This window comes from Trachypithecus francoisi, unplaced genomic scaffold (assembly GCF_009764315.1).
Source record: "Trachypithecus francoisi isolate TF-2019V2 unplaced genomic scaffold, Tfra_2.0 Lachesis_group6, whole genome shotgun sequence".
Lineage (NCBI taxonomy): Eukaryota > Metazoa > Chordata > Mammalia > Primates > Cercopithecidae > Trachypithecus > Trachypithecus francoisi.
Window position 1 is genome coordinate 113435673 of NW_022681471.1, and position 22883 is coordinate 113458555.

Sequence of the window (22883 nt, forward strand, 5' to 3'; positions counted from 1 at the left end):
GCGGGCGCCTGTAGTCCCAGCTACTCGGGAGGCTGAGGCAGGAGAATGGCGTGAACCTGGGAGGCGGAGCTTGCAGTGAGCCTAGATTGCGCCACTGCACTCCAGCCTGGGCGACAGAGCGAGACTCCATGTCAAATAAATAAAGAAAGAAAATAAAAAATAAAACCCTGGACAAGTGGCACAAGATTTTGAGGCTGTTAATATTATGAATATCTTTAAGAATTCTATAAGCAGTTGAGAGCAAACTATTCCATGATTTCTCCCCTGTTGGCAAGACCTTGGGTAGAATTTTTCCTGATTAGTCACTGACCAGCATCATTAGAAAGGGGTTCTGAAAACAGCAGAAGCAATTGGCACAGTTGACATATTGGTCATGTGTCAGACACAGGGACAGTTCAGGAAGGAGTATAATATCTCTATTGAAGAGTGTTGGTTAAAAAAAAGCATTTGAAGTCCCAGCCTCTGCAACTCCTTAAACAGGTGAGTGATTGAAGACATTTACTAACACTCCAAGGCTGTTCCATGATTATATTTCTGTGCTCAGATGACATATCCGAACCACTTCCCATTGTATGACTTGGTTTGTACTATGCAGCCATTTGAAAGATGCATAAAGAGACTCTGATATTGAAGTCAGAGTGTTGTGTCTTTCCAAAGAAAGTCCAACTATCAAAAGTCATGGGCTTGTTTTGTTGTACACATCTGCAAGTGGATGACAGCTGACTGTGGGATACAATACTAACAGCCAAGCCACTTCACTGTGGGCTGATTTGGGGAACTGGTGCAGGGTGAGCCTGGCTGATATCGTATGTTCCACCCCTCTCTAATAAACCCATCAGCCAGGTCCGAGGTCTGGAACTTAACAGCAGTCACTTGGGAACTGGCAATGGAGTCTTCTACTTAGACAGTTTATGTCTACTGAAGTAGAAGCGGCGAAGACCTCATGAAAGTAACCATAAAGGCTGGATTGTCTTGAGAACCTAGAAGACATACTGAAGCAGCAACATGATATGGAATCCCTTAAAGCTTAAGCTCTTCAAGGGCAGGACCCCTGACTGATTTGCTCATCATGGTACCCTCAGTGTCTAGCAGAACGAGGTCTGCTAAACCATGGCACCTGGAACACAATAGACATATTTTTTGAATGAATGGATTGAAATTCTACATAAGTGGTTCTTAAACTTTAGAGAAATGTTTCTCAAACCTTAGTGTGCATCACAATCCCCTGGAGGGCTTGATAAAGTACAGATGGCTGGACCCCATCCCCAGTGTTTCTGATTCAGCAGGTTTGGGGTGAGGGTTGAGAATTTGCAGTTCTAAAAAGTTCCCAGGTGATGCTGATGCTGCTTGTTGGCTGACCACACACACTGAGTAGCCCTACTTTGGAGTGAGAAACACCTGGGAAGCTTGTTAAAAATTCTGCCACTTCCCACTCCTGCCACACCTGGAGATTCTGATCCAGTTGGTCTAGGGTGGGGCACAGGAACCTGCATCTTAACAAGTTCTGCAGATTCAAATGCTGGTGGTCCCCAGTCACACTGTCAGAAACACACATCCACAGGGAACTGACAAATGGTTTGAATCTCTCTTACTAAGAATGTTATCAAAGTCGCCGACTGCCCCTTTGGAAACTATCAGGTACAAAGTTCGGTGGCAGCCAAGCCCTGGGCAAGCCACATGCACGAAAACACATGGAAGTAGGACTGGGCATGTGAGCTGTTGTAGAATGAAGAAATGAACATGAGGTCATCCCATGTAGGAAGGAGAGAGAAATATTAGAAGAAAGCAGCTGAACACAGCTTCAAGCCATGTGAGGTGTGGAGAAAAGCTGGGGGTGGCTGTAGTGGGCAGTGGTCAGCCTGGGGACGGGCCAGGGAGGCAGTAACAAAGAACACAGTCAATCCCATAAAGCAAAGACTTCAGGTAAAGTTCACATTTAGATGCTAGTTGCAGATGGGACTTAAGGGGGCAGTGGCTCTCAACTGTGGCATGTTGGGTTTGAAAGGACTCTGGAGTTCACTTTGGCTTCCACAGCAGTCCTGAAAGACCAGAGGGGTGAAGGTCAAGACACCCAGTCTTGTTGTCTTGATTTCTGTGACCAGGTGTGCCACTGAGCTTACATGTCTACCTACACAATATATCAATTTTGTTTTATGCATGTCTGCAAGCAAATGACAGATCGACCTTTGTGGATGTAGTATGTGTCATGCCCACCCCGTGCCCCACCAACCACCTGAAACTGCCAGATGAGAGGCTTGGGGGGCGTTTAGCAAGGCAGGGGTTCCTTCTGAGGTGAGGATTTGTGTGAAAGTGATTTAGTAGGAAGTGTTTCTGGAAAAGATCGATAGGAAGCGGGTGGCAATGTGAGACAGGGAAGGGAAGGGGATCAAGCCAATGTATGACACCAAGCATGCTCCCACAGAAGATAACTTTGGCTCAATCCCATAGGGGAGCTCTGGAAATGGTGTGGCTCACACCTGGAAAGGGAGCTGGGGTGTTTGTATACCTGCTGCCACCCTGCCTGTCAATCGGTTAAGGGAGGCCCCCCTGGAGAAGTATATTTGCAGGTGTTTTTGCTTCTCTTCACATGCACAGGCAAGGTGGAATCCAGCAGAACAGAAGGGTCTGCCCACAAAGTGATGCACGTGCTGGCTGCTGGGAGCAAAAGCCACTGAGATTGGTGGGCCCCCAAATTACAAATGGATCAAGGGTTATGGGCGGGGCTCCAATGGGGTCTGCTAAACCATGGCGTCTTGGACAAGTTCCCTCTCTTCTCCAAGCCTTAGGTAATTCTTCTTATGGCCAGTCACATTCTATTTCTTCTAGTTGTACCTCTTCTTTCAAGATTCTAAATTGGCAAGAGGTCCTGATTTATCCCGTGACACACACTACTCTTTGTAACTTCTACTAACTGGTCCCAGGTCTGCCCTCTGTAGCCACGAGACCACCTCTACTTCTTCTTGCCCTTCGGAAAGTTGAAAATAATGAACATTTAACCCCCAGAGGGGCCTTTTCTCTTAGCCTAAAATCTCCAGATTCTTTACCTCCTCCCTAAATGAGGAAGAATGTTTCCAGTCCCCACCTCCTTTGGCTGGCTTCTTAGGATATTCCCCAATTCATCCAGGAGCCTCTGAAAATGTGGCATCCAGATGGAAAATGGGGGATACAGGTACCTTCTGATTTGAATATTCAATCAAATGTTGTTTGGGAAAATGTGTTGCTTACCAAGTCATCATCTCACGCCTCAGTGATCCACTGTCATCTTGTGGCGGGGGGGGTGAGAAGGGCAAAAGAGACCACAGTATATTATTAAGTCATATGACAAGGGGCAGTGGCCACTAATTTTTCCCCTCTAGGTCTCTGACTTCTGATCTTTTGCAACTAGTAGACTTCCTTCCTTTTTGGAAAAACATTGACATCATAGCCAGAACAAGTTGTCACTGAGAATGGTGAATTCAGAATGCAGCAGAAATTATTAATAATCCTCTGTGACAGTGGTTCTTAAACTTTCTCATGCATCAGAATCGTGGAGAGTGCTTGTTAAAACAGATTACTGGGTCCCACTTCCAGAGTTTCTGATTTGGCAGGTTTGAGATGAGGCTGAGAATCTATGTTTCATAGCAGGTTTCCAGGTGATGCTACAGGAGGATCACTGACAACCCACTCCTCTATGACAATTCCTGACTGCTTGGGCTCTGGTAGCATGAGTTTTCAGAAGGCTTTAGTCAAGGGAAGGAAAAGGAAAAACTCGCATCTCTTGTGTATACTGTGTGCCAGGAGCAGTCAAATATATTATAATCTTATTTTAACAGTGCTATGAATGTAGGTGCTATGAATGTATTCTCCTTTTAAAAATAATAAAATGACACAGAATTTAAGTTACTTGTTTTAAGGTCACATGAGGGTAGATCTGGAATTGGAGCCCAAGTCTGTCTGACTCCAAAGCCCAGTTCTTCCCCACTCACCACACTGCTCCTTAAACTGTCAGCTGAGCCAGAATGTCAAAATCCCTCATAATAAAACACACACACACACACATGCACCCATACCCACACTCCACTTCTTGAAATCCTTTCACTTGAATTGCATATCACAAAAATACATTTCACATGCTCAAAAACGGTCTCAGGAGGTGTAGATAACATAGAATTTTTTTCTACTGCATGTCTATTATTGTTTGTAATCATGTTTTCACAATAAACTTACTATGTGTCAATTTCTAATAATAGACTCTCCACAGAGGTTGCCAGAAGCCATGTGTTGGAAAGAAGTATAGTTGGATTGAAAGGAGCCAGTAATGACAGATGAGAAAGGATTAACCTGCCAAAACACTGTATCCTAAATACCAAACAGGCGAATTTCAGAGTTTTATGGTTTTGAGAAAAGGTTTCCAATATTATCCTTATACAAAGGGGTTTTCTTCCTCAAAAGTGCGTTACAATGGATGAAGCTTGAAAACATTATGCTAAGTAAAAGTAGTCACAAAAGACCACATATTGTATGATTTCACTTATATGAGATAAGGATAATCTATAGAGATAAAAAGTAGATTAGCAGTTGCTTAGAGCTTTGGGGATTGGTGATATAGGGAGGTGACAGATAAAGGGTACGAAGTTTCTTTTTGAGGTGATGAAAATATTCTAAAATTAGACTGTGGTGATGGTTGCACAACTCCGAATATACTAAGAACCACTGTTCAATTTAAATGGATGAATTGTATGATATGGAATTATATCCTGATGAAGCTGTTACCAAAAAGAGCACATTAAATTTGTAAAAAAAAAATATTAAATGGCCATTATACATGGAAGTTCATAATTTTGGATTTCTATAAATACATACAATTATTTTAGAGGTGGCAAGAACTCTGTAATTTAGATTTAGCTAGGGAGGGCCAATTGGAGAAAAGTGGAGTGCTCTGGCTGATGAGCATTGCCATCTTGATGTGGGAAGTGAGGTGAGTGTTTGGAAGACTTTAGTTCTAGGGTCTGTCACAGGATGTGAAGATGCATGAAGGGATCAGGGACAGCAACTCACTGTCCTGATGAGGGGTAGGGGGTTCAGGACAAATTGCAGGATCTCAATAGGTATTCTGGGGTGAGCAGCTGGGCCTTCAACAGAAGCCCAGCCATATAAATTGGGGCATGGAGGGTGTACTGGGGCAAGAGGGGCACCTGGGCATCTGGGGCCCTGCATTTGGGTAGGAGGAGTAGCAGTATGTGTGCCTGGATGCTGAGAGGCATGTGAGGTTAGACTGGAGTTGCAGGGTTGCACAAGGTAGTAAGGCTTTCTCAAAGGAGTTGAGTCCACCTGGACTCCTTAGTCGGGGGCCACCCATGGTCATCCACTTGATTCCTAGGGATGTAAGCTCAAGACCTTACCAGGATGTGCCCTAAATCCTAGCTGTGTGAGGGAAAGGAGAACAAGAGATAAGGAAGTAATTGTCCCTATCAAGTTTCTTTTAATAACTCTTTACTCCTTCCCTGTATCTGTTCAACTCAACATTACTTATGCCAAAGACCATGACAGAGGCTGCAGATACAAAGACCAAGAAACAGTCCCTGCCCTCCGGAATTTATAGCCTAAAAGGGAGGGCAATTGATAAGTAGATCATTTTCAACATAATGACCTCATCCTGTTAGATCTGTCTATCAACATTCCTTCAGGTTGGGTCGCAAAGCGTGCTTCTAGGGAATCCAAATCGCTATGGTCTGAATGTATTATGTCCTCCTGAAATTTATATGTTGAAACTTAATCTCCAATATGATAGTATTAAGAAGTGTGACCTTTGGGAGGTGAGGAGTGTCATTACAAAAAAACCCTGAGGGAGTCTGTTAGCCCCTCACCCCTCTGCTATGTGAGTACACAGTCAGAAGGCACCACCTATGAAGGAGAGAGCCCTCATTAGACACTAAATCTGCTGACAATTTGATATTGGACTTATCAGCCTCTGGAACTGTAAGCAATAAATTTCTATTGTTTATAAATTACCCAGACTAAGGTGTTTTGTAATAGCAGCCGACACGGACTGACACCAACTTAAGATACACACCTACAATAACTTTAAAAAGCACACATTGAAATTTTATTTAGCATACTTAATATTGCACAAATCAAAACAATTGAACTCATGGACACAGAGAGTAGAAGGATGGTTACCAGAGTCTGGGAAGGGTAGTGGGGGCTGGGGAGGTGAGGAAGGTTAGTGAATAAAAAAAAAAAAAATTAGAATGAATAAGACCTACTATTTGATAATACAACAGGGTGACTATAGTAAATCATAAGTGTGCATTTTAAAATAAAGAGTGTAATTGGATTGTTGGCAACTCAATGGATAAATGCTTGAGGGATGGATTCCCCATTCTTCATGATGTGCTTATTTCACATTGCATGCCTGTATCAAAACATCTCATGTACTCCATAAATATATACGCCTACCATGTACCCACAAAAATTAAAAATAAAAAATGCACAGAAATTAAAATACTTATATTTTTCATACATATTACTCAAAGGACAATGATTTTTTTTAGGTAGACTGACAGTTACATTTTCTAAAGAAGGTCTTATAAACACACCTAATAGGAAAACATCTTCAGTTAACACAGTTCATCAAACCTTCAATGGCAAAATATGTTAAGGTAGCATGTTGGGTCATGTGTCAACAATAAACACATACTTGTTATGTAAAACTGGATTTTTGATGTTAAGAGTTTAAAGTCTCTCACGGCATCTTTATTCTCAAATAAGTGTGACATTTTGGATTCAATCTGGAAGTGTGGTGATGGACAGATCAGATGGGATAGGATCCAATTTCTGGATTAAATATATGCTGTTTTAAAAACCTACTTAAACAGCTTTAAGTTGAAAAGGGGATAAGTGTACTTCATCACCCTGACTATTTGGCTTAAATAAACTGTGTGTTGCACTATTTTATTTTATCATACATAAGGTCACATAATATAGTGGGGAGGGAGCCCTTGATTCTAGTACAAACTTGGTAACTTAATATCCAAGTCATCCAGACAAACCGTACTCTCACTGGGGCTTGTTTGTCACATTTGTTTAAAAAGAAAAACAAGATTTCAGAGAAAAGGGACAAAGTTTGACTAAATGATCTCAAAAATCCCTTCTAGCAAAATTCTGTTGGGTTGGGTAAAGGCCATTTGAATTCAAAATGTAGATCTGTGCAAAGTGAACCAAGCTGCTATTTTACTTGTGAATCAATAACTTTAATGCTAAAACCCCCAAATCCCCACAAAACCAGCACCCGTCCCCCCAACCCAGCTTTAGCTCTAACATTAGGAATTCAAATTGGAGTATTTTTAGCCTCTGGAGTTTAAGGAAGCCCAATTGGAGCCCCTGCCTGCACTTTATAATTTGGCTAATTTAAGTCATAATACAGTTTCATCTTTGACAGCAAAATCATTTTACTAATACTTTTATGCATTTAAAGAATTACTTCTAATTGGAGACTTTGTAAGTACTAATGGCATGCCAGGTAGGAAATGACAGAATTTTATCCTTCCTTGAACTGCTTTTCCCTATGAAATACAACCCCAGCTGTCAGAAATATGAGTTATTACAGATGCCCTCAAAAGGCTCACCTAAAAAAGGGTGCCAGAGGGGTTGCACTAGAAAATAGAAAAATCAATCCCTGATGAAAGCAAAAGAAGTCTCCAAATGGCAAAAAAAAAAAAAAAAAAAAAAATAGAAAAAGACCAGTTATATTAATCATTTAGTTATTCAGAACAGTATGGAGATGGAGAGATGCTTTCCTAATGTCTCAAGATCAGGGTGGTTTTAGTCATTTCCACGCTGGGGTGTTTCTTGTAAAAAATAACTTTATGAGGAAGGGCTCTAAGAAATTCCAGCTTTACCGAGCTTTGCAACCGTACTGCTCATTATCCCGGGATAACATCGAAGATGTAGCAGCCAATAATTAGATCAGAGCGTGGAAAATCGGGGAGAGAAACTGGAAGGAATCACTTTTTTTTTTAAAAGGAAGTGGTCACTGAGTGGCAGAAAATCCAAGTCAACCACAGTTTCCTTGTTCACGCTGCAAAGGGATGGGTCGCGGGAGGGTCCAAGAATAGGAAGGGAAAACTCAGGTGAGGTCTGGGAAAGGGCGTGGGAACAAAGGTGAAATGAGCCAGCCTGGGAGACGCGAGCTGCCTCAGGAAGGGCTCAGAGTAGGCCCAGCATCTCACAAGGGTGAGTCCAGGTGAGGGACATGTTACCTAGCGCCGCTGGCGGGGAGCCTGGGATTCGCCCGGGCGTGGTTCTCGCCAGTGCCTCCTCATCGCACAGTGGCCTACTGGGTGTCAGCGCGCAAAGTCGCAGCTTAATCCTCGCTCCCGCTGGATTAATTAGGGCCTCTTTAAAGCAGAAAGTTGAGCCAGGGCTTCTTTCCCAGACACAGGGGCACCGGGAGGTCGACACTCCTCCTGCCCAGCCGGGCGCCCCTCCGCGGACGCTACCGGGTCGAGGGGCTCCCGCGACTGGTGCCTCTCCAGTGAACTCCGGCTCCCGCAACCCCAGCCGGGTTCCTGGGACCCTCTGGTGACACTGGTGGCCAGTAGGGTCACTGGAGTCAAGCCCTTGGCCAGGGCTGCTTCACCCGTGCCCGTGCCCTCGGTTCGCGGCCAGCAGTCAGGGCGCGGGGCGGGGCGCGCCCGAGAGGCCGAGGCGGCGCGCTATTCCTGTCACTGTGAGCTACCGGCATGTTATGTGCGGCGCCCAATCACGCCTTTGACCCGCCGCTCTGACCTGCGCCCTCCCCTCCCTAATCCCCTAGGCTTTCAGTTGATCCTCCCCGCGGAACAAGCTCACCCCCCCCACCCACTGCCCCGTAACCAGTTGTCCCCGGCCTTTGCGGGTGCCCGCAGAACCTGTCCTCTTCGTCCACCCCCGAGAGGTCAGAGTCCTTGCCCTGCACTCCCGGGACGCCGCGTCTGCGCCGTCGGAGATCCAGCACCCCCGGAGTCCACCGCAGCTCGGTTCTTCCAGGTGATGGTGTGCGGCCACCGCCGCCCCTGGCGTGCAGGTGTGGGCTCTCCACATTGGGCCGGGGAGGGGACTTTGGGCAACGCGCTGGAAGCCTCCACAGTCGTGGAAACCAAGCGCCACACTCCCCGGAAGCCTCAGAATTCCGCGCCCTCCGTTACTAGGGGCCTCCGAAAACCGTTTTCAGACTGGATTTGCTCTGAGAGGGGCACTGGGCGATCTGCAGGTCTGGATGAAGGAGCCCTGGGCTTAAAACTGAGCAGGCAGAAATGGGCCTCTGCTAGGAGCTCTGTGGCTTACGCGGGGGTCCCGGGAGTGTCGTGCCCCGGGATGCCTCCGGCCCTGCCCAGCAGGCCTTTGGTCCCGCCAGGCTGCTTCCAGCCCTGGGCAGAATGAGTTACTTCCTGTCTTACTGCAAAGCTCATGGCGGCGCGCTGCTCACCGGCTACCAGGCCCTGCGCGCCGAGGGCTTTCTATGCGACGTGACACTGGAGACCGAGGGCAGCGAATTCCCGGCGCACAGGTCGCTCCTGGCGTGCTCCAGTGACTACTTCAGGGCCCTGTTCAAGAGCCACACTCAGGAATCCCGGGCGCGCGTGATTCACCTGCACGTGCCATCGGCAGCCGGCCTGCAGCGCCTGCTGGACTTCATCTACACTGCCTGGCTGTCGCTTTCCATGGACACTGTAGAGGACACTCTGGAGGCCGCCAGCTACCTGCAGGTCACCGAGGCCCTGGGGCTCTGTGGGCGCTACCTGGAGCGCCAGCTGGCTCCAGAGAACTGCTGCTTCGCCGCCAACGTGGCGTCGCGCTTTGGCCTGGCTCACACGCTGGACGCGGCCGAGCGCTGCATCGTGCGCCACTTGCGGGAACTGCTGGCGCGGGGCGCGGGCCCCGCGGGACTGCTGGAGCTCAACCCTACATCGCTAAGGGCTGTATTGGGTGCCCCCGACGTGGCGCGGGTGCCCGAGGCCCGGCTGCTGGGCTTGGCATTAGCTTGGCTGCGGCAGGAGCCCACTACTGAGCGCCTGGCACACTGCACAGAGTTGCTGGAGCATGTCCGCTTTGGCCTGGTTCCCGCCGACGTACTGCGGCGCGTGTACTCGGGCTCCGGCCTCGTGCTGCCCGCCCGGGTCAAGGGCCTCATCATCCAGGCCCTCAACTACCACACGACGCCCTCCCGCCAGCCACTCATGCAGGGCGAGCAGACCAGCATCCGGAGCCCCCAGACTCAAATCTTGTTGGTGGGGGGGCGCAGGGCACGGGAGGTGGTGATTGAGGAGGTCGTGGCCCCGCAGAGGGCAGCTAGGGGCCGGGTCGCCGCCCCAGAGCCCGAAGAGGAAGAGGAAGAGTTGGAGGAAGAGGAGGAGGAGGAGGAGGAGTGGGAGCTCACCCAGAACGTGGTGGCTTCGATGTGTACAATCACCGCTGGCGCAGCCTCACGCAGCTACCCACACCACTGCTGGGGCACAGCGTGTGCACCGCGGGCAACTTCCTGTTTGTTCTGGGTGGGGAGAGCCCTTCAGGCAGTGTAACCTCTCCCCTGGCCGACAGCCCGCGGGTAGTCACGGCCGAAGTGCACCGTTACGACCCGCGCTTCCACGCTTGGACGGAGGTGCCCGCCATGAAGGAAGCGCGGGCCTACTTCTGGTGCGGCGCGGTGGGAGAGAGGCTCCTGGCCGTCGGGGGCCTGGGCGCGGGCGGTGAGGCGCTGGCCTCGGTGGAGATGTACGACCTGCGTCGGGACCGCTGGACGGCAGCTGGGGCACTACCGCGGGCTCTGCACGGTCACGCGGGGGCCGTCGGGGACCACGGTGTTGTGTACATCTCGGGGGGCAAGGCAGGGAGAGGCGAGGGCGGAGCGAGCAGCCTCCGGGACTTATACGTCCTGGGCCCTGAGGAGCAGGCTTGGAGCAAGAGGGCACCCATGGGGACCGCACGTTTCGGGCACCACATGGCAGTGCTGCGCGGCGCTGTGTTTGCTTTTCTGGGGCGATACGAGCCCTTCTCTGAGATAGAGCGCTACGATCCCGGCGCCGACCAGTGGACTCGGTTGCGGCCGCTACCCTACGACCGCTTCTGCTATGGGCTGGCCGTGGTCGAGGAGACAGCGTTGCTGCTGGGCGGCCTCAAGTGGCGGGACTCGCGCCAGGTGCCTACCCGCAACGTGGTGGGCTACGACCTTGACCTGGACCGTTGGGAGGACATCGGCTGCGCGTTGCCCTGGGCCTGGAGTGGCCTGCAGTGCGCAGTGCTGCAGCTGGCCGAGGGTGGGGACAAGGAGAGGGAAGGAGAGACTGGAGAGGCGCTAGATTTAGTGCTGGGCTGAATGGGTCAGTCCAGTTTCCTTCCGCAATGGAGGAGAAAGTAGCGCTTGGCCAGTCTTACAGAGCAACGGACGGGCTTTTTCTAAGAAAGGGACTCTGGGAGCAGAGTGGCTTCTGAAGGTTAACAGGCAAACAAGGCCTTGAGCAAAGAGAAACATTTCTCCTTGAGCTAAGAATGGGAGACAGGGGTGTTCAAATAGAAGGCTATATGAATCAACTTCAGTGAGCTGGTGAAATAAAATTTTTAGAAAGGCTCACGCAAGGCTAGAAAAGGACTTTCACAAATAAAATATGACCTTATTTTCCCTCTTACAGTTAAAGTGTTTCCCTAGGTGCAAAACAGTGATTACTTATGTGCCAAAAAAGAAAAAAAAGGCCAAAAAATGTACCACAGGAAGTTTATACAAAACTCAGAAAATTGTTGGTTATAAAGGCTGTAATTAAGTCCTAGGAGATGGCATTATCTGAATAAATAGTGAAAGGAGAGTGCCTTGGTTAAATACCATGAAATCATTGTAAGGGGAACTATGATTTTATGATGCGGAGCCATGGTTACAGTTCTGCTCTGATGGTTTGATATAAATATGGAACTGAGAGGGAAAAAAAATCTCTAAGCACTTTTTTTTTTTTCTCTAGAAAGTATCCTAAAATTTTTCTGTCACCGGTGTCACCCTAGGCTGCTTTTGCCCTGACTTTAGACAGCTCACTGGTTTTAAGTCACATTTCATCAACCTTTAGCCATAATAATCAGGGTCCTCTGGTTAAGTGGAATGTCTAACCAAAACAAAACAAAAACTGATTTCTTTCATACTCTTAAATGTTCATTCTGCAGACATACTGTAGATTATATTTGTAAAAAATAATTAAGTTTTGGTGGTTACCCCCACTTCCCCCAAAAGAATCACAGAGAAAGGAAAGAGGAATAGGCAAAGTTTTAAAGTTTGTGTCAGGTAAATGGGAAACCAGCTTGATTTTTCAGGGTCTTAGATAAGATACTTGTATATACTGAACAGGTGCTGCTTTTGGCTTGTATCACCAATGAGGGAGCAAAGTTAGAACTCGAAACTGGGGTGGGGGGTGGTGACTGTATAATTAGGTCACAAAGAAATGTGGTAAGGACTTTGCATGAATAAAGTAGGTGCTTTATAAGGATTCATTAAGAGCTGAATTTATTTGACTTCAGTTTACAGTACTGCCTCTCTCCTAGATTTCAAACGAATGCAATAAAATGTACAGATATTATATAGTGTTAAAAGGTCTCTTTCATGCTAGGCTAGCCACGAGTCTTGTCAAATTCATTAGTTTAATTTTTACCATTTAAAACAACAGAGATGACTTTACAAAAGTAAAAGCTGCTTAGTAGCAACAGAGCTAGTCTTCCCATCAACTGCTTGCTGTTTACAGGCCACAACCTGGCCACTGTAAACACGACACATCCATCAGGTACATATATTTTTAAGTGAACATACACATTTGGTCTAGTAAACATCAATAAGTCTAAACACCTGTAACAAGCACACTTCATTTTAGGACAAGAGGTTTTTTGTTTTTTGGTTTTTTTTTTTTTTTACATATACAAAATCCCACAAATTTAATGTGCGTCAATATCCATGCAGTAAATAAATGTTTTTACAAATAAAGTTCTTTGTAAATGATAAAAATATTACACTGGACCCAAAATTCCATACAAACATTAATACATGATTTCTCATCCATTTTGACTAAATATAGGATTACTGAAAATGTGCTGTAGAAAGGCCACTCTCCTGTACAGTTTGTGCAAAGTCTGCAAAACGATAGTGATTCAATGGTGGTTTCAAAAGCAAAGAAAAAGATCCCCGCTGTGGAGTTTTTACTTTCTCCTCTACAGCAAAAATATTCACTGGCATATATCTGAACTCTTAAAGATGAAAGTACATTCACTGAGCTGTACAGGCAACAGTATAAAGCTGATTAGAAGTAGATTTTAGGATATAGAATAGTAAGGAGGTTCCCTTTCTCCTCCTGAAAAAAACAGCAAATTGTGACTTGTACGTTATGCAGCCAGACACTAAAAAGCAGCACAGTCATTTTCATGCTGTGATCACTTTCAAAAACAAGACGCTTATAAATGGAAATATATGAAGAGGACTTTTTCTTAACTTCACTCTACAGAACAATTCATGAAGCTAGGAAAAAACCCTCTATATTGTTTCTCTCATAATTCAATGTGCATCTCTCCGAATGACCATCACCCGCTTGCTCCTTAGTAGGGAAGTACATTTTTATTTTTCAGTGTTGTTTTTTATAACACACATCAGCCTGTAACTAAACATATTGTACTTCCCTGCCTGAAGTATAATTACATAAGTTTAATTAGTGGACTAGGGGAACATTGGAAACTAAGTGGAAAGTTGATTCATTTCAGTTTATACCTTGTTGTCTGTTAAGAGTTGGAGTTTAAAAACATGAGTTTGGGCTGAAATTTATATATATATATATATATATATATTATATATATATATATATAGCTGTTAGCTGCCTTTCTGGGTGTGTTAAGTCAGTTTTTAAAAATCCCCTCTCAATTCTTCTGTACACAATCAGCATCTCATCACTACAAAAATAAAGGAAGATTTAAACCAAGAAAATAAAGCAGCTCTATCTTCAATTTTGGTCTTAGTTACAAAAACATCTTACAAAGCTTTGCCCTGATACACCAAGTGTTCTCATAGATTTGGAATAATATTTCCATTAACTAGCTTTCACAAGTTAATAGACTATTAAGACGAATATTAGATACCTGAACTTTTCTTATGTCAATGCTTTTCTATTTTGCTTAGCTCTTGTATGTGCATCTACATTTCACAAAAATAAAACTACAGCATTAAACTTTGTGCAATGTTTAAGAAAATTCTTAGAACATTTTAATAAATATAAAAAAGGTTTAAATTCTTTCCCACCCACAAGGATGTCTGCACCTGAAAAAATGTGATTTACTTTTGAAGTCTTGTTTATATAAAATTAACTTAAAGGGAGAAAAGATGACCATAGATAGAAAACTGCCTTTTGTGGTTTTACTACTTGAAGACCACCTGTATTAGAATTGTTTGCAAAAGTTAATTTTAAGTCATTAAAGACAGCTGATTTTGCACATGGTAAACATAAGCTGAGCACTGATTGCATATAAAATATACAAATGCTCATTCAAGATAGTGGTATTGTGACCATATATGGTTTGTTTCATATAGTTTGGTAACATTAAAGTATAGCTTGTCAAGTGTTCCACACATTGATATAAAAACTACCTTATATATGTGTTCAGAGTACCAGCAGGTACTAGATGCCTGAAGGCAGAATACATTTAGACATGCGTTTCAATGTATGAATGAGTGTGTGTTAGAGAGGAAGTGATTACATCTACTTCAGAAGAAATACTCAGTGGGTCATTTGAGGTGGTATTTGACAGATATCCAAGAAAAGGTCGAGGTACATCTGCTTCCATTGTTGGAATTCTTTAGATGTCAAATCTGGATTGTCTAGGACTTTATCGATAATGGCTACTTCCCCTTCTCTGGCCTGAAAAGAAAAAGGAGTCAACATTAAGACAGGGACAAAGTTTTATTCAAGTTTAAAATAAAAAGTTAATAGGCAAAACATTTAAGAAGCCCATAAGAGATGGCTTTGGATACTCACACCCACCCAGTTCTTTAGACTCACGTCCTAAGTGTACTTTTTTCTACACCCGAGGAATGCCTCCTTTTGCCCACTGTGTGGTTTGCTTTTTCTCTTTGCCTGTCCTTTTGGCATGCACTCAGAAAAGTTTTCTTCCTCATTTATGCCCCTTTACTACTCCATCACTGCCACTGAGTACATTTGTCATATTCTATCTCTTGAGTTACTTTTGCATGTGTTCTATCTCTCCTGCTTTATGGTAAGCTTCTCATATTTGAAAGGGACTGAGCATGGCCCCCCTGTTACCATAAATACATAATTCTTGCTGTGTAAATGCTATGGCTCCCTTTCTGTAGCACTGGGGGCCTGTAAGGGAGAATGGCTCTCCCTTCCTTGTTGGAAGCTGGGTCTCAGCTGAAGACTAAGCTTCATTTTGGTATAACTCACCAAGTTAAAACTATCACCTGGGGAAGACGAAAATTTCCCAGGTGGAAGGTGGGATGGAGAAGTAGGGGTTAAGACAATCTGAGCAGCTCAGTCCTGCCTTTTAGGGACTCAAGCAAAGCTTAGGGAAGTGTAGAAAATGTTCTGCAGGAAGTAAGGCACACACCTCTGGGCCAGCCAGAGTTGGGAGGCAAGGAGAACAGCAAGGTGCTTAAGAAGTTGGTCTGGCCTCACAGACCAGAATATGGAAGAGGGCTGGGACTGAGGATGTTGTGAGTTGCCTGTGTGGGATCTGAGATCTGTGCTTGGTGAGGGGGACTGTTAAAATTCCAGGAACTAGACACATCCAGGGTTGCTTGGCCAGCTGTCCTTCCCTAATGAAGGAATCCATTCCCTATTAATTTTCCATGCCAAAAAGCATAGGGTTCTGTAGTTCATTTGTACCAATGAGGGGCATTTTTTTAACAGTGACTTTTCATTATCTTTCTTGGCCCCAGAGAATCGAGTGGAGCATTCATGTACCTGGTGATTCATCAATACTTAGTGAACTGAATACTGGCAGTAGCCACATATTTTGTCACTGGAAGAAAATACCTTGGGGGACTCTACAGAGCATAAAAAACAGGGAAAAGGGGCTGTGAGATAGAAGGAGAGAAACAGGTCTTTAAGATTCATGAATCTAAGCTGCTTCAAAATGCCTGCCTGCCTTCTAAACCAGGCAGTTTAGAACTGAATGGGGGAAGTGGAGAGGCTCTATAAGGTGGGAGGGTGATAATATCTTTGAAGTAGGATTAGTCACTGGAACTATTCTTACGACTATTATAGCACTCTCTAAAAATTCTGCTCTTCCCAAAAGTCCATTAAATTGTCCCCTGGATTTGCAGTAGTATTTGCATGACTACCAATTAAAAGCTAATGGAGTCTGAAAACTTTGCTGCTTGCTATCTGAAATTCTTTCAAGTCATTTTCTAGTTTGTCTGTCTCTTTGGTACTCACCTATATTTCAAAATTACAAAACCTCAGCAGCATGCTATGGATCTGAAATATTTCCCAAAGGAGTCCTTTGACTTTTTGTTTCCTGAAATTACTACAGCAATACTGTGATAGTTCTTTTCTGTTTTTTTTTTTTTTAAATTATACTTTAGTTCTGGGATACGTGTGCAGAACGTGCAGGTTTGTTACAGACGTATACATGTGCCATGGTGGTTTGCTGCACCCATCAACCCGTCATCTACATTAGGTATTTCTCCTAAAGCTATCCCTCCCCTAGCCCCCCACCCCCCGACAGGCCCCAGTGTGTGATATTCCACTCCCTGTGTCCATGTGTTCTCACTGTTCAACTCCCACTTATGAGTGAGAACATGTAGTGTTTGGTTTTCTGTTCTTGTGTTAGTTGCTGAGGATGATAGTTTCTAGCTTCATCCATGTCCCTGCAAAGGACATGAACTCATCCTTTTTTGTGGCTGCATAGTATTCCATGGTGTATATGTGCCACATTTTCTTTATCCAGTCTATCATTGATGGGCATTTAGGTTGGTTCCAAGCCTTTGCTATTGTGAACAGTGCCACAATAAACATACATGTACATGTGTCTTTATAGTAGAATGATTTATAATCCTTTGGGTATATACTCAGTAATGGGATTGCTGGGTCAAATGGTATTTCTGGTTCTAGATCCTTGAGGAATCGCCACACTGTCTTCCACAATGGTTGAACTAGTTTACATTCCCACCAACAGTGTAAAAGTGTTCCTATTTCTCCACATCTTCTCTAGCGTCTGTTTTTTCCTGACTTTTTAATGATCACCATTCTAACTGGCATGAGATGGTATCTCATTGTGGTTTTGATTTGCATTTCTCTAATGGCCAGTTATGATGAGCTTTTTTTCATGTTTGTTGGCTGTACAAATGTCTTCTGTTTTTGTTTTTTAAGGGCACAGGGCCTGCTCAGGTGGCTTGTGTGGTGGGCCCTCTCCTTCAATCTCCCACACATACTCCCCACACACGGTGAGCAGGGCTCACTTGTCTGCCTCCTTTTCCAACTTCCTGCCTCTCTGCTCTCCTTTCCTCACCACCTCCTCCCCAACCTGGAGGCATATAATAAGGAGACTGGAGGCAATGTAAACACTTACGGAAATGTATAATAGGAGGGTAACATGTAAGTTGGGAACTGATAGCGTAAACAGAATGATTATACAATTTCTACACGGACCACAAATCACCATGGCTTCACCCCAAATGCACTGTAGTTCATGCAGGAAACAATCATGAAATATCTCAAACTCTTTTAGCACCCACTATTGCATTCTGCATGCATGCTGTGTTCTTTTAATAATGCTAATAATTATACCACATGGTATTTTTATCTTAGAAAATCTATAGACTGAGGAATAACACCAGCCCTGCATTTTTAGAAAACAATTTAAATCACATCCTGTTTTCTCCTAGAACTGAGTAAAATGACATTTAATCAGTGCTTTGAGACGTTAATGAAAAGTTAAGATGATCTCCTCTTTACCAATATACTTATTATGACATAGAAACAGCTCAGCTTCAGGTTCTTACTGCTTACCTCTTCTTCTCCCCAGCCCCCAATTTGTATTTCTTAACCTACAGTATCTGGTAATCCACTTTAGGAATGAATCTCTTCAAAGAAATTTGTCCTTCCATTTCTTGTCTTACCTTTAAAGTGCTTTTGAGAATTCTCAGCCTGTGTAGTTTTTCATTCATTACAGGATCATTACATCTTTTTATAAATGATAGCTTGTATTCCATCTTGGTTGAAATACGATGTTCTCCTAGTGGTGACAGACTGGCCTGCTCCAGTGCCCTGTATAAATCTTGCAACGAGTCTCCTAACTTTTCTTCTCTACTTTCACCTGCAATGTCCAAAAAAATAAAAAAAAGAGAGACAGAGAGAGAAATGAATTCATTGCAATAAAGTTATTTGACACACTGAAAATTTATTAAAATATCAAAACTATCTGAAAAACAGGATAATGAATGACTATGAAAACACTATTATATTAAAAAACAACAACAAAAACCCACAGCTGCTAGTTATATTGGATAACATTAGCTACAGATAGCTAATTGTTTTTGATTAACCAAATATACTCTTGATAGCAAATTGCCATATATATCTTGAGTCTAGCAAGTTCAAAGAATTAGAATACAAAAGGCACACAACATGGAAACAATCCTGCACATTATCTTTTAAAATATTAATGAATATCCTTTATCATTACGCTGATAAGCATAGAAATGCTGATTAATAGAGCTTGCCTGGTTTAGCAATACCAAATGAACTGATTTTTACATTTTTCCAGATTTCATAAGATTGAATGGCATTCAATGGAGCATGTTTGATTATAAAAATCTTCCAATTGTGCCATAGAGGATTATTAGTTTCATGTGACTGCCATAGTAATGCCTTGTACATTGTAAATATAGTAACTGATCATAAAGTATCAATATTCTAATTAAAATGAAATATGGGAATATGTTTATATGCAAATATGGCATGTGCTAAGAGAAGATACTTAGTAAGACCTGAGGAGAAAATACTCCAGTAAATATTTTTGAGAAAAAAATGAGAGACTGGCTCAATAAGAATCTTAGACATAGTTGAACAAATAAAACTTCCATCTTGTTTTTTAATTGCCTGAACACTAATGTCATATCTTTCTCAACAATGATAAACAAAGATGAACTAGGATTTTGCTTGGAGTGGCAGATTGGAGTAGGGCTATATCATCTTTTTTTAAATAGATAGCCAGAGTCATATTTAAGTAATTATATTGGCCCAAAGAGTAAATATGGAATGTTGTTCATTCCACAATGGTCCATGTGAATATTTTAGGCTTTCTGACATAGTTTTAAAAAAAGATTCCTTAATTGGTAATGATGCCATTTAATATTTAGATGCGCCAGGCAGCAGGGTAAATGCTTAATCTTTATGATCTCATTTAATCCTCACAACAATACTAAGAGCAGATCTATTTGATCTTCATTTATAGCAGGGCAGTATCTTGCTCAAAGTCACACTTAGTATAAGTGATGGAGCTAGAATTCCATGTGGGCAGTCTGACCCCAGAATCCACAATTTTAACAAGAATTCTATACTGCCAATTTTTTCAGTTGTCTTTTGAAATGCGTATTTAGCAGTAGATGCCAACAAATGTGAGACTCCCTTAAAATGCAGCATTCAAAAAAATTTTTTAAAATGACTGTATGTAAAATTGTCAACAATGCCCAAAATGTACAGTACCTTAACCTAAAAATATAATTTTAGGATTAAAAAGTAGGTTTATTTAAATTCCGCATTCAACTTTTGGCTCTGCTACTGAAGTTAACAACTAATGGTAGGTATAGTCATTGAGTCCTTCTATTAGAAAATTCTTTGTTATCATCAGCACATGCTATCACTAAGTCTTCTGTGATAAATTTTAACTTCTTAACCATATATCTAAGTTAGAACTATAATCTAAAAACACAAAAATCTCTTTAAATAACAGCTTTTAAATTCTCTGTTGGCCCATCACTGAATATATTCGACACCTAGAGGATTTTGAGGGATGGGGGATGGAAGACTGTAAAAAGGAGAAACTGCTTTGTGGGTTACGAACGAAATGGTATTAAGATAGGGAATCCTAACTGAGAATGATTTGGAATGAGGAAGGCACAAAATCAGATGATCATTTAGAATAACTAAATGGAATTGTAAAAACAAGGACACATTTAACAGCATAAGTCTATTTCAGAAAATCATAGGCCAGGAAAGATCCCTGAGGAATTATATAGTAGTTATTGCATTCTTTTTTTTCCTCAAGGCAATACTGCATGTAAAACCAGATGTAATTTCATAGAGTAGAGGGTGGGGTCGAAAATGGGAGGCCTAACAGATGTGAATTACAGTAGTTAAGGTATCAGGTGGCCTAATGTATTATTAGTTTTTTGGTTCTAGAAAGAAGGTGAAGGAAAAAGGGATTCAGATTTTAGTTTTAGGATTTAAGGGAGGCAGAAGTATTTTTACACAGTAATTTTTATTTTAAAAGAACCTTCCTCCATATTACCTAACATTGTAGAAGGGTGTATATATTTTGTTTACAAAAATTTTGACCCAGTTTTCCCTCAGTTCTTAAAGCTTGTGAATACTGGGGCAGATGACTGATTTTATAAAATTTCAATGTAGTTTTACTTTAAGAAGGATGAATGAAGATTCAATATATAAAATGACATACATAGGTATTAAACAATAAAAACTGAAAGTTTCTCCCCCTTCTTGCTCTTATGGGGGAGAAAAGCATTCAGTCAAAAGATAACATAATTCTACAACGAATCTGGTTTGACAGCTGTAAAAAGAATTGAGTGTGAATTTATCTCTGGGCAGCACACTTGAACAAGCAATCACAATGAGACGGAACACAGAAACATTTCCAAGTATAGTAATGGGATAGTGTGGCTCCTATCTGAGATAAGTAAGCCACCCCCTACCCCCATCCCCTACACATCATACACACACACTACACAAGACACAGTAGTGGGATGAGTAAGGACGAGGGACTGAGATGCCAGGCTACCACAAAATGCCACCAATTACTTAACATTTTAAGACTAGACAAAGAGTCTTTTTATTTTCAAAAGGGGGGCTTGGTGAGGGGCAGAGTCACATTATAAATCTGATTCACTGTGCTCAACAGTCAAAACAACACAGAACTCAACATTCAAGACAAAAACAGACCTTTATTTTCTTTTATAATTTTCAATTGGTTTCCTTGATTTTTCTCAGATGAATACCAATTAAGTCAATTGGGGCTACTGTTGCAACTGAAAATATGAAAGCACCTTTATTTTCTTCTCTTTTTGCCCTCTTCTTCATCTCCTTCTCACTTCTCTTCAGGCTTCTCTCTTTTTTCAACCCTTGCTTTTTCTTCCTTTAGAAGAGGCTTGCTTTGGAAGAGGAGGCAAGCACTTGGTGAGGTCTGCTTCCTGATTGATTTTCTTTCAATGTGCCAGTACAGCCATTGGAACACTGGCTGAAAACCAGCTCTTTTGCAATTTGAATGAATGTTTTCTGAAAGTTGGCAAAGTGTAGAGACCACATTCAAATCACAGGACATATATAGGACCTTCTGTGATTCCTAATGAGGAACTGTATCACGCTATAATGGAATTTTAATCTGTATTTAATTTATTCAGGAAATCTGGGCCTAAGCAGAAATAAATTTCCCCCAAAATTATATTTACGTTTACAACATGTAAATTAGTCCTGTGTCAGATTACATACTTTTGAATTCCAATTTTACTGAAGCAAAGAGTGCATATAAAATTTTCTTTCCTACATAAAATTTCATTGATTGATGGATTTGAGGATCATAATTAAGTTATTGATGAATTAACTTGTATTCTGTGCCGAGGGAGGGTCATTTATGGCTGTGTCATACTTGACAGGGTGAAAGAAGATCCTCTTTATTGTCCCTTTTATATTCTGCTCCACTATGAAATATTGTGAATCTAGGAATGTAGTGAGCATCATTATTTGTCTTTTTCAGGTTGCCTATGACCTCTAGGTAGTAAGTGATAAATGAAAGCTCAAAGAAAAGAACAGCTAACGAAAAATACCAGTTTGTTGGAATCTCTTGCAAATTGCTTATTAGAAGATAATAATGCATTTCTCAAATACCAAAAAGTCTTTGGTTGACGTATTTCTTACATTCAGGCTCAGTGGTTTCCAAACTTTTTCTGATTGCACACTCTTATTAGTTAAAACACTTCTGTTTTATAGAATAGAAACTTATATACATGTATTACTCTATAGTAATAAATAGATGTTATAAAACATACACAAAAAGAAATTCAAAAGGATGAGAGATAAAACCCAAGGAAAAATTCCAATGTTTTTTCTTCCTGTACCTTAATGGACCCTTGTGTGCCCTACTTCAGAGACTTAGACTGTGACTTTTCCATGAGTAGAATTTGTCCCACTCATATTTACATTTCCCATTCTTCTACCTGGCACAGTGCCTCATGCAACCCAACACATTCAAACAGAGTGATGGTTTTCTTTACTTTATATATGAACTACTCTAAAGAGCGTTCCGTAACAGGTGACTGTGTAATTATTAGGACAGTCTATTGTATAATATTGTTCATGAAACTTGGCAACCTAAAATTTTACTCTAGTATCCTCCCCATTTCCCCATCCCTGCAATGACAATGTTGAAGGAGCATAAAAAATGAAAACAAAACAAATAAGTAAACCAGTTGGGTTCCTGAGGAATGAAATCAATGATGGATAATGAGTTCTGTACATATTTCAGAAGGGATCTGTGATCTTGTAAAATTGGACAATGATATCCTTGTGGAAACAGTTGTTCCTTCTGCAATACAGCTGTGTAATGAGCCCAGAAGGTTGGGAAAGACTAAATCACAAATGGGAGAGAAGACTGGACAT

The 22883-nt window shown here is 42.6% G+C and overlaps 2 protein-coding genes across 2 annotated transcripts in view; one reads left to right on the forward strand and one right to left on the reverse strand.

The window, feature by feature from the left end:
* Window positions 1–8707: 8707 nt before the first annotated feature.
* On the forward strand, window positions 8708–12485 carry KLHL34 (kelch like family member 34). The gene is given in 2 exon segments (XM_033201319.1): window positions 8708–10410; window positions 10413–12485. Coding segments are annotated over 2 exon segments (1935 nt in total). The 5' UTR covers window positions 8708–9398; the 3' UTR covers window positions 11336–12485.
* The window catches only part of CNKSR2 (connector enhancer of kinase suppressor of Ras 2), a 312142-nt gene continuing 301738 nt past the window's right edge, over window positions 12480–22883 (reverse strand). The window contains 3 exon segments of the mRNA XM_033201320.1: window positions 12480–14774; window positions 14777–14888; window positions 18110–18306. Of these exon segments, the coding sequence (XP_033057211.1) occupies window positions 14674–14774; window positions 14777–14888; window positions 18110–18306 (410 nt within the window). The 3' untranslated portion in view covers window positions 12480–14673.